This window comes from Protobothrops mucrosquamatus, unplaced genomic scaffold (genome assembly GCF_001527695.2).
Source record: "Protobothrops mucrosquamatus isolate PMUCROS unplaced genomic scaffold, P.Mucros_1.0 scaffold_307, whole genome shotgun sequence".
Classification (NCBI taxonomy): Eukaryota; Metazoa; Chordata; class Lepidosauria; order Squamata; family Viperidae; genus Protobothrops; species Protobothrops mucrosquamatus.
In genome coordinates this window covers 562,823-575,015 of record NW_015386383.1, presented here as the reverse complement: position 1 = coordinate 575,015, position 12,193 = coordinate 562,823, and the positions used below count along the sequence as shown (strand labels likewise).

Below are 12,193 nucleotides of genomic sequence, written 5' to 3'. Positions count from 1 at the left end.
AGAGTGGGTCTCCTCAGGGTGCCGTCGGCCAAGCAATGTCGACTGGCGACCCCCAGGGGGAGGGCCTTCTCTGTGGGTGCCCCTGCCCTCTGGAACGAACTACCCCCCGAGATCCGGATGATTCCGGATCTCCTTACTTTCCGCCGCGCCCTCAAGACATGGCTTTTCCAACAAGCGGGCCTGGCCTAGGGAGGATTTTAAATTGGGTTTTTTAGAAAATTTAATTACCACAACACTAAAATATTGGTTTTAATTTGGTTTTATTCGGTGGGGTGTGTGGGTTTGTCTTTGTTTTTTAAAAAATGTTGTGAGCCGCCCTGAGTCCTTCGGGAGAAGGGCGGGATACAAATTGAATAAAATGAAATGAAATGAAAAAAATGTTTTGTAGGGTAGCAAATTTTTTTAATTAGGCATGGAAACTGGAGTTTAAATTTCTGTTCAGGTACGTTTGTAATGTTGAAGATATTTTATAACCTTAAATTATGGCCATGGCAAGCATGAACAAATTATGAGTTTTCTCTGCTCTAATTTCCCAGGTTGCTTTTCACCATCTCAGCTAATGTTTGTCTTTATCCAGAACATATGGACTCATTTCCAAACAAATACTAGACAACAGTTATTCTTTTTTCCTAAGAGTATGTGGGATTTATGTGGGCCTGGAAACATCTTACTACTACTTTTGAAATAGTATGCCAATTTCCCATATCATGAATTATGAATTAAACGACTAAGTACAGACAATCCTCAACTTACAACCTTGATAGAGCCCAAAATTTCTATTGCTAAGCGAGACATTTGTGAAGTGAATTTTGCCCCAATTTTTTATCTTTCTTGCCACAGTTGTTAAGTGAATCACTGCTAAGATAGTAACCTGGTTCTTAAGTGAATCTGGCTTCCTCATTGATTTTGCTTGTCAGAAGGTGATCACATGACCTCGGACACCGCAACCGTCATGAATATGAGTCAGTTGCCAAGCATCCAAATTTTGATCACGTGACTAGGGGATGTTGCAACAGTCATAAGTGTGAAAAACGGTCATAAGTCATTTTTCAGTGCCATTGTAACTTCAAACAGTCACTAAACTAACTGTTGTAAGTCGAGGATTATCTGTACTTAAAAAGAGGGGTTGCTAAGCTGGTGCCATGTTGTATATGCAGACATGAAACCCTTGTTTGCCTGATTATCTTGATTCAGACACTAACCATCACTGACCTATCTGACACTATTGTAAGAACCGTGGTGGCGCAGTGATTAGAATGCAGTATTGCAGGCTAACTCTGCTCACACTGCCAGGAGTTCGATTCCTTCGATCCTGACTGGACAAGGTTGACTGAGCCTTCCATCCTACCGAGGTTGATAAAATGAGGACCCCAGATTGTTGGGGACAATATGCTGACTCTGTAAACCGCTTAGAGAGGGCTAGAACGCACTGTGAAGTCTAAGTCTAAGTGCTACTGCTGTTGCTATTGTTGTAAAGGTAAAATTGCAGGAGAATAGCAGTGGTGGTCAGAATCATATGTGAACTGAACTGAACTTCTTGAAGGAAAGAGGATTTGCTCTCTTTTTTTCCCTACACATTTTTACCGTTGCTAGTATTTTTTTATTTTGTACAGATGTGAGAATCAGAAACTCCTCTGTACCTAATCTTACTTTTTATGTTTATTTAGTCCCCCCACCCTTTTTAATAATGGGCTTGTTTTGGCTTTCCCTGGGAAAAAAAAATCTGGTAAGCTGAAAACATACTGGGGGTTTATTTCACGTTATGAGATCCCTCTCAGTACCCAGTTAGCTCTTTTTTGATGCAATGCTGGTTTTCAAGATTTCCCTCCCATCCCATTATATTTGACTAAGCAGCAGGAAGCCTCCCCCCTTCCCCCCCCCAGTACTAGACCTTAAAGCAGAGAAGGGTTTGCAAGTTTAGTAGATGCAGCCCACATAACCTCTCATACGTTTTCGTAGCACGAAGTACCAGTAAATTGTACTGTATTGCCTCTTTCTCTGCTGTTGTCGCCAAAGGATCGCGTGCCTGATTTGTGGGCACAGAGAGGAGCACTGTTTCATGCCCAAAAGGTGCTGGCTTTCAGGAGGAGTTTACTCCGTCTTAGAAGTTGAAGGAAGGTGTATTTGGCAATACGTGTAGGGTATTGTTTTCTGAACGGCTGGCCGTGTCAGACCGACACCGAATGCAAGAGAAAAGTATTGGCTTTGAGGTCAAGCATTGTTTGCATGTGTTGCAAATGGTTTCCCCGGGAAACAGCAGATCTGCCCTCCAAGCTNAGTGTAGGATCTGCTGAAGTATTTTGGACAGATGGCTATTCAATCTCTGTTTGAAGACCTCCAATGAAGGGGAACATATCACTTCATGAGGCAACCTAATCTACTAGTTGACTGCTCCTAGCATCAAGAGATGCTTCCTTAATGTCTTTCCCTAGTGTTTCAACTCATTGGTTCTGACCCTGCCTTCCAGGACAACAGAGAACAAGAAGAGGAATTACCTCTCCTCTATGTAAGAACACACCGTGCTCCAAGTGGGGCTTGACCAAGGCAGAGTTAAATGTGATAGTTACTTCCCTCATCTGGACTTTACCTGCTGTTAAACAGCCCCAAATGTGTTTACCTTTTTAGTATCTGTATCACACTGTTGGTTCATAGACTCAAAGAATATTCAATTTGTAGTTATAGAACATCCTTTCACATATATTAGTGGCAAGCTAGGTCTTCCCCAGCCTATATTTGTACCTTTTTTCTCTCTCTACAGGTGCAGGACTTTACATTTGAACCATTGTTCCAACTTATCTAGCTCTTTTGAAACCATCTATTTCTCTTCTAAAGTGTTTAACCACTCCTCCTTGTCTTGTGTCATCTACAAATTTAATATTTCATCCATATTATTAAATGTTAAACACGGGGCCCAAGATAAAGCTCTTGAAGCACTTGTTACTACTTCTGAACTGATCTGGTACAGTTTGTGATGCTTTCTAGATCAGTGTTTTCAAACTTGGCAATTTTACCATGTGTAGACTTCAAGTTCCAGATTTTCCCATGCTGGCTGGAGAATTCTGAGGGTTGAAGACCACACATCTTAAAGTTGCCAAGTTTGGAAAAAAAACTGCTCTAGCCGACCTGTGGGCCGGTTGCATCATACGGAGGCTGCACCCACCCCACCTCTGGCAATGCAAAAAAAGTCGTGATACATTGCGACACATCACGTGACGCAGTGAGTTTGACACCCGTGGCCTTGCTGAATTCTTTGTCAAACTACATTATATCTAGTGCATTCCCCCAATCTATTAGGCTCACAGCTTTGTTAATAAACATTTGGTAATAGATATGTAAAGAAATGAAAAAAGATGCACATAAAAATGTAACTATACATAAACAGTTCTCTGTAGAAATTTAAAAAAAAAGACCCTAAACTTACCACTTATAAAAATTGTGGGATAAATTGGAGAAATTTGGAGGAGCCGAATTTAAAGAGTGTCCCTACAAATGATACAGATGAAAATAATAACATTTCTGTAAGATAAATTAGGCTCAGTTGGATTAAACATTATCCCTTATGAGAGACTAGTTTGCTCTGTACTAATTTGGTTTGTCCTCTGAAAAAGAAGTAAACCATAACCAACCTGTAACAATCCAGTAATATCTGACAGTTTAAGACAGTCTTCATTTCCACATTTCTTTTAACGTGATTACATTTATGTGATTTTTTTTTTTAAAAAAAGATAATTTTTTATATTTGAATTGAGATTTACAACCAAATTTTTCTCTTGGATTGAGCCTAGTATGGGATAAAGGTATTTCATAACTCTTAGTATCTTTTTATGCACTGCTTTATGCCTGAGCTTGGTCCTCTAGCAGCTTTAACTGACCTTAAATGCGCTGAAGAAATGACAGCAGATGGGAGAGGGTTTTTTAAATCCCTCTTTGCTTACTGATAGTCAGTCCCAGTGAATCTGTGCAAAAGTTTTCCTGGAATTAATATCCTTGCTTAGAAAGATTCTTCCCAGACTGGAATACTAATTTATGTTGGTGCTGTAACATCTAGAGTTCCCAACCAAAACAGTGTACTCCCTTTTTTTAATGCATATGCAAATTCATTACTTCTAGAAATGATTTGCTTTTTCCAAGTGATAATTTGTATTCCCCTTGTTGATTTATTGTTCTAATGAATTTCTTAGTCTGCTTTTAACACTGCCGTCTTACAAATCAGTATTAGAAAACAAGAATCCAAGTCAGGTGTTTTGGTTTCTGATTTGCAAAGTACAAGAAGCCATATTTCGTTGGGTGAAACAAAACAGCCAATTGGAAGATGTCCTAAATTAGGATGGAAAGCAAGAAATTAGCATAAGAAGGAAGAAAAAGAGGACACAGGAACTCGGCCAGACTGGTGTTTAATTTTATATTTGTTCCAGATAACACGCTAAACCTCAGTATGCTTTTTCATTTTTGGTGTTCTCTGCTAACTGAATTTAAGAATTAACCCTTTGATTAACATACTAAATGCTACGGTGATTTAATTTATATGAAGGAGACATGTTTTCTTTCTCCCATTTTAGAAGTTTGGGAGGTACACAAAACAAGCCAAGAATAACCCAAGAAATTAGAAACAAAGCAGGAACTATACAACTCAGACCTAATGCTTTCTTTGTCCACACAACTGAACTTCAGAAAAAAATATAATACTATTTCTTTGCTTTCAACTGAATGCAGTTAGTTATTGTTTGTAAACCATGGCCTAGAACAGTGGTGGTGAACCTATGGCACGGGTGCCGGAGGCGGCACTCAGAGCCCTCTCTGTGGGCATGCATACTGTCGCCCCAGCCCTGCCACTCCCCATGACCCCCTCCTTACCAGCAGCCCCCCTTGAGGAGAGTCACCATGGGCACAGCCTGCGTGGAGCAGTGCAGCCAAGGACAGGCAGCGGGGACAAGACTCCACCCCCCATCACATACAGATGATGATGCGGAGCGCAGACAGAAGGCGTGGCCGCCATGACGCTGCTGGGCTGCCTGGGCGATCTGTTGTGGCGGGACATGGAGGTGGTGGGTGGCCCTGCGAGCAGGAGAGGCAGGGGTGAGGCAGGGGCGAGGTAGGTTTTGGGCACTCGGTCTCTAAAAGGTTCGCCATCACTGGCCTAGAACTTAGTGGTCTGGGAGGACAAACTGCATCTTTGCATGATGTGGAAATGTAGGCATGATTGTGCGTACATATTTCCCATTATGAAATGGTATATGACTGATAATTTGGTTCTTCACACAAACTAACATAGGAGGCTGTTTTCAAGTTTGTTGTCAGCCCTTCAAGGCAGACAGGGTGAAGAAATGGGCACAACAAAGATTCCTGGAATGTTGAATAACAGAACCTTAAAAACCTTCTCCCTCTCTCACCTTCTACTAAAAAAAATCTTTCCATTCTCCCCACCATCACAACTGATGAAGCTTCTTGGATGAGAAGCAAAACATCTTCTTCCTTCTAAAAAACAAACAAAAAAACCCCAGTCCAATTGCCTTTTGAAAAAGCACATTTGAGACAACTATGACCTGGATGACTGAGAATCTCCACAGACAAAATGAAAATCTATTAAGTCCTCCCTGAACGTTCACTCAATCTTTCTCTTTTCCCAAGGTCAGCTATAAATTATAACAGTATTTCCTAGACTTTTTCTTCTCAGGACCCCTTCCCACTTTTAAAAATGACACAGGACACCAAAAGAGCTTTGATTTATATGAGTTATACATACTATATTAAAAATTAAAATGGACATATTTACTGCCACTACTATTTCTCATGATTTTTTGATAGGATTTTAACATTGTATTGTTTTTAAATTTGGACTGGTGAATAATTTTGGTTTCATGGACACCTGAGAGGATCTTAGGGGACCCTCAGAAGACCTAGGAGCACACTTCATGAAACAATGAGAGGAAAAATATAACAGAATAACAGAATTGGAAGGGGCCTTGGAGGTCTTCTAGTCCAACCTCCTGCTCAAGCAGGAAATCCTATGCCATTTCAGACAGATGGTTGTCCAATCTCTTCTTAAAAACCTTCACCGTTGGAGCATTCACAGCTTCTGGAGGCAAGTTGTTCCACTGATTAATTGTTCTAACTGTCAGAAAATTTCTCCTTAGTTCTAGGTTGCTTCTCTCCTTGATTAGTTTCCACCCATTGCTTCTTGTCCTGCCTTCAGGCACTTTGGAGAATAGGTTGACCCCTTCTTCTCTGTGGCAGCCCCTTAGATATTGGAGCACTGCTAAGAAAGGTTGGAGTTGTTGTATTAGATATATGTTTTTAAGAAGAAACTGGACAACCTCCAAGGTTCCTTCCAACATCATCATCATCATCATCATCATCATCATCATCATCATCATCATCGTTGTTGTTGTTGTTGTTGTTTTGGCTACAGAAGAAAAGACTGCAGGGAGACATGATAGCTGACTTCAAGCCTCTGAAGAGTTATCATGAAGAAGCAAGAACTTCTTCCTTCAGTGTTCAATATTAGTCCAGAAGACAAGACATAGCACAGTGGGTTTAAATTATAAGAGAGTAAATGATAGCTGGACATCAGAAATATTTCCCTAAAAATAAGAGCTGGTCCGTAATGGAACAAAGTGCCTTGGGAGGTGTTAAATAGAGGCTGGATGGTTGTTGTTGGGGATGATGTGATGGTGTATTCTGTATAGTATAGGCAGAAAGATGAGATGATCTAGTAAACTCTTAGCATGCCTTATTTTCCTGAAGAAGAAGAGAGGGAACAGGATGGGAAGATAACTTGGAAAATTTATAGATAAAACTAGTAGTGAAGTTGGTAATGTGGAAAAACTGTGGGAGGACTGTAAATGGAATACAACTTTATCTGAAGCCTCTAAAAAAAATTTCTGTGAATGAGGTAGGGTGGTTGCACAGTAGAAACCTGACCTAAAACTAGCCAGAAATACTTGAAGTAACTTTTTTCCTTTCTGTTACATATTTTATTGAAAGGTATAAAACCTTTTATTGAAAGCTAGAATCTTTAAGTCTTACTGTTAATTGGCCTATCCCAATTTATATATGAACTCTCTCTCTCTCTCTCTCTCTCTCCCTCTCCCTCTCTCTCCTTCCCTCCCTCCCTCCCTCTTTCTCTCTCTCTCTGTCTCTCTTCCCCCTCTCCCCATACACCCTGTACACAGACCTATGAACATATCCAATTGATTAAGGCTAGGACACTAGGACAGTGCATCTGATACAATGGATTTTAGTTTATAAAGTTAACCAGTTAGTCTTAGTTGCTTTAAATATGTTTGCTGTTTACATTGTGTGATGTTGACACAGAGTGGCACAAGATTTTGATGCTGGGGGGGACAAGAAAAGTCACTCTCACCTGCTCTAGTCAAGAGGTCCAAAACCAATCTAGTTATTTTGACACAAAGCAGAAAATCTCTCAAACTTCTTCCCTGTCATTAGCTGTAACATACAGCAATAGGAGTTGACATAAATAACACTTTGGGGTGGCTGCTCAATATAGCTCTTAAGGAAGGACAGTCTAGATTTATCTGAAAATCAATCCCACTATTTTCTCCTGAAAAACAGAGTCTTGTATGAGGTTTCCTAGAAAAGCATGCCAGTGGAATCTACTTCCTAATAGGTATAGAACCATTATTTTCAATTTAGTACCCTTTGGATGGTTTGGACTGAGATTTCATATTAGCCTGGCCTTAGACCATATTGCTTGGAGATGATTGGATTTGAAGTCTAGCACTTATAGTGGACCCCAAAATGGGGAAGGTTGTTGTGTAGAAAGTGCAGCTATAAATGACGACCAGACTGTTAAATGTAGTACCGCAAACTTCTGGAGGATACCCTATTGGAATATAAGAAATGGATGTGTGACATATGCTGTTCAGCACATTCACCAACAACTGTGACTAAACCAAAAGGACATATGATTGTGTATAGAATGATCCCATTGTCCATCTGACCATTGTAGCAGGCTCTGTTGTGTAGTACAGAAACCTTGTCAAGTGTTGATGCAGTGAGCATTGTGGAGAAGATTATATTAAGTGGTATTTTCTTCCAAGGAATTGAGCATTGGTTGTTTTGTAGGGTAGCATTTTTTTTTAATTAGGCATGGAAACTTGAATTTAAATTTCTGTTCAGGTACGTTTGTAAGGTTGAAGATATTTTACAACCTTAAATTATGGCCATGGCAAGCATGAACAAATTATGAGTTTTCTCTGCTCTAATTTCCCAGGTTGCTTTTCACTATCTCAGCTAATGTTTGTCTTTATCCAGAACATATGGACTCATTTCCAAACAAATACTAGACAACAGTTATTCTTTTTTCCTAAGAGTATGTGGGCTTTATGTGGGCCTGGGAACATCTTACTACTAATTTTGAAATAGTATGCCAATTTCCCATATCATGAATTATGAATTAAATGACTAAGTACAGACAATCCTCGACTTACAACCTTGATAGAGCCCAAAATTTCTATTGCTAAGCGAAACATTTGTTAAGTGAATTTTGCCCCAATTCTTTACCTTTCTTGCCACAGTTGTTAAGTGAATCACTGCAGTTGCTAAGATAGTAACCTGGTTGTTAAGTGAATCTGGCTTCCTCATTGATTTTGCTTGTCAGAAGATAATCACATGACCCCGGACACCGCAACCGTCATGAATATGAGTCAGTTGCCAAGCATCCAAATTTTGATCACGTGACTAGGGGATGTTGCAACAGTCATAAGTGTGAAAAACGGTCATAAGTCATTTTTCAGTGCCATTGTAACTTCAAACAGTCACTAAACTAACTGTTGTAAGTCGAGGATTATCTGTACTTAAAAAGAGGGGTTGCTAAGCTGGTGCCATGTTGTATATGCAGACATGTAACCCTTGTTTGCCTGATTATCTTGATTCAGACACTAACCATCACTGACCTATCTGACACTATTGTAAGAACCGTGGAGGCGCAGTGGTTAGAATGCAGTATTGCAGGCTAACTCTGCTCACACTGCCAGGAGTTCGATTCCTTCGATCCTGACCGGACAAGGTTGACTGAGCCTTCCATCCTTCCGAGGTTGGTAAAATGAGGACCCCAGATTGTTGGGGACAATATGCTGACTCTGTAAACTGCTTAGAGAGGGCTAGAATGCACCGTGAAGTGGTATATAAGTCTAAGTGCTATTGCTGTTGCTATTGTTGTAAAGGTAAAATTGCAGGAGAATAGCAGTGGTGGTCAGAATCATATGTGAACTGAACTGAACTCCTTGAAGGAAAGAGGATTTGCTCTCTTTTTTTCCCTACACATTTTTACCGTTGCTAGTATTTTTTTATTTGTACAAATGTGAGAATCAGAAACTCCTCTGTACCTAATCTTACTTTTTATGTTTATTTAGTCCCCCCACCCTTTTTAATAATGGGCTTGTTTTGGCTTTCCCTGGAAAAAAAAATCTAGTAAGCTGAAAACATACTGGGGGTTTATTTCACGTTATGAGATCCCTCTCAGTACCCAGTTAGCTGTTTTTTGATGCAATGCTGGTTTTCAAGATTTCCCTCCCATCCCATTATATTTGACTAAGCAGCAGGAAGCCTCCCGCCTTCCCCCCCCAGTACTAGACCTTAAAGCAGAGAAGGGTTTGCAAGTTTAGTAGATGCAGCCCACATAACCTCTCATACGTTTTCGTAGCACGAAGTACCAGTAAATTGTACTGTATTGCATCTTTCTCTGCTGTTGTCGCCAAAGGATCGCGTGCCTGATTTGTGGGCACAGAGAGGAGCACTGTTTCATGCCAAAAAGGTGCTGTCTTTCAGGAGGAGTTTACTCCGTCTTAGAAGTTGAAGGAAGGTGTATTTGGCAATACGTGTAGGGTATTGTTTTCTGAACGGCTGGCCGTGTCAGACCGACACCGAATGCAAGAGAAAAGTATTGGCTTTGAGGTCAAGCATTGTTTGCATGTGTTGCAAATGGTTTCCCCGGGAAACAGCAGATCTGCCCTCCAAGCTNCTTTCAGGAGGAGTTTACTCCGTCTTAGAAGTTGAAGGAAGGTGTATTTGGCAATACGTGTAGGGTATTGTTTTCTGAACGGCTGGCCGTGTCAGACCGACACCGAATGCAAGAGAAAAGTATTGGCTTTGAGGTCAAGCATTGTTTGCATGTGTTGCAAATGGTTTCCCCGGGAAACAGCAGATCTGCCCTCCAAGCTTGCTGCAGCATCTTCCGAACAGCATCTTGTCTCTAGACACAACAGAGAGGTACCTTTTGATATTGGGGGGAGGGGGGGCAACCAAAAACAATGTGGAGGGAAAATGCGGAGAAGAGAACATAACATCTGCGAGCGGACGTTTCCAGAGAATGAAGAAACATACATCGAGAGTGGCACCGTTAGAACCTTTCAGTCTTTCCACATTAAATTCACCTAGATCAGACGGTAAATGCAATTTTATTTCCTCCTATGTTATCTTACCTAAAGAAAGGAATTAGCTACCATTCTGTTCTTTTTTTTCTTCATTTTTCTTTTTGAGCCCATCTCTTCCTTTGAAAGATTACTGAAGGCCATTTGTAAAATGTTTGAAAATGTAACTAAAAGATTTATTTTTTTAAAAAAAAATATTGTGATTAACACCCCCTCTCCCCCCAATGTCTGGCTTTTATGGTGTATAAAAACGGATTTATGGGGGAAAGAAGGAGATTCAGCTGAGGGAAGAAAAGTTGGTCGCCTTTCATGGTTACTTTGCGAAGTGCTAAACCAGCTCTCCCAGACTGCCTGTGTCATCCAATAGTATTTCAGTATAAAATCTTTCCATTTTTCTCTGTTTGAAATGCTGTATGGTGTCACGACAGTCTCTGAGGATTAGCTGCTTATTTGGAAGGGTTTGTAGTTTAAAATAGCAGGAATTTGACGGGGGGAAAAAAATCAGGACATCTTCCTTCAGCAACACAGCGATGACTTTAATGCAGTTGTAAATATGAAGGCAGACAATTACTCAGGGAGGAGGGGGGAGATTTAATCCTTCAGGTATTTTTCTGTATCACCTGTCTGCAGGTGTGTCTATTGGTTATGCGTATTACTCATCTCACTGCTCTTTTTACCACAGAGTTGCAGACTTCTGTGAAGCAGGAATGTCCTCCAATTCCAGCTACCAAAGATTTGAGCAATTTTGACAGCAAGAGAAGCAGTCAAATATTATTTAAAACAGTGTTGGCAATTACTGACAGTGGGTTTATATTTATAGGTGGGCTGTTGGTATAGGATCAAGTTGGCATTGTTTTTGCTCAGGGATCTATTTTCCCCTTTAAGCTTGCTCCCTTATCAGTGGCAAGGAAGTGTCCCTTGACTGCAATTGCTACAACAGTGAGTTCCAAGGGCAATTTTCTAGAGAGGATAAGGTTTCACTGAAGTCTGGGAAGATAAATATATAAATTTTGAGTCCTCATCACACACACAATTGTAATAATAAAAGCTGAACTTGTTCTCCAGCATAGTGCCACTGAGTCATTCCAGTTCAAACCTAGAAACAGAGCCTGGTTTACAGCAGATTTTGTTTTTTGTGGCAAGCACAACTCATAGCTAGTTAATTTGTATGGCAAGCAACGATTTGCTGAAAGCACAGATAACTGAGTAATCTGTACTGTTCATAGAATGTGAGAAAAAGAAGCATAGTCCCAAGCTTCTTCCAGAATAATAATTGTTCTAGGGTTCCATGTCATGTCTGATTAAAACAAATGAGCATCATACTTACACTTTATATGAAAGATTCCAGGTTAGATTTGGTCTTGAGTTTTATGATGGGTTTTGATTGTTAAACTTCATAATGGTTGTGGATTAAATTCTTCCCATCTGGTCACATAATTATATGGGATCTTGCTTTATTTAAGATCAGGACCACCTTAGTAAAATGCAGTCTGGGCCTTGATTGCTGTTGCGCCAAGGGTTGTGATTTCTCAGGAAAGACACAAGCCTGATCAGGATTTAGAAGAAGAAAACCTTAGTATTTAGTATATTTAGTATAACTTTAGCTTCGTGGTATCCGTAGCAGAACATCCAGATTCAGCCATAGTTTCATTCCATACAGCATTAACCTTGTGAACTCTCAAGCTTCCTCCTTCCGTTATATATTCAAGATGGACAGTATTTAATATTTATTTGCTACGTATATGTAGGGATGTGGGTCTATACATATGTTGTTCATAGTATGTTTAGGTGTGCGTCATGTA

General features: G+C 40.2%; 1 protein-coding gene across 3 annotated transcripts in view; it reads left to right on the top strand.

The window, feature by feature from the left end:
• Positions 1–12,193, top strand: part of SLC35F4 (solute carrier family 35 member F4) — a 144,546-nt gene that overhangs the window by 104,353 nt on the left and 28,000 nt on the right. Inside the window, exon 1 of one of the 3 annotated variants that reach the window (XM_029287337.1) lies at positions 10,331–10,406. The exons of the other annotated variants lie outside the window; for them this stretch is intronic. Coding sequence (XP_029143170.1) covers positions 10,331–10,406 — 76 coding nt within the window. Of the gene's footprint in view, positions 1–10,330; positions 10,407–12,193 lie in introns of those variants that run through there. 3 annotated transcript variants of the gene reach the window in all.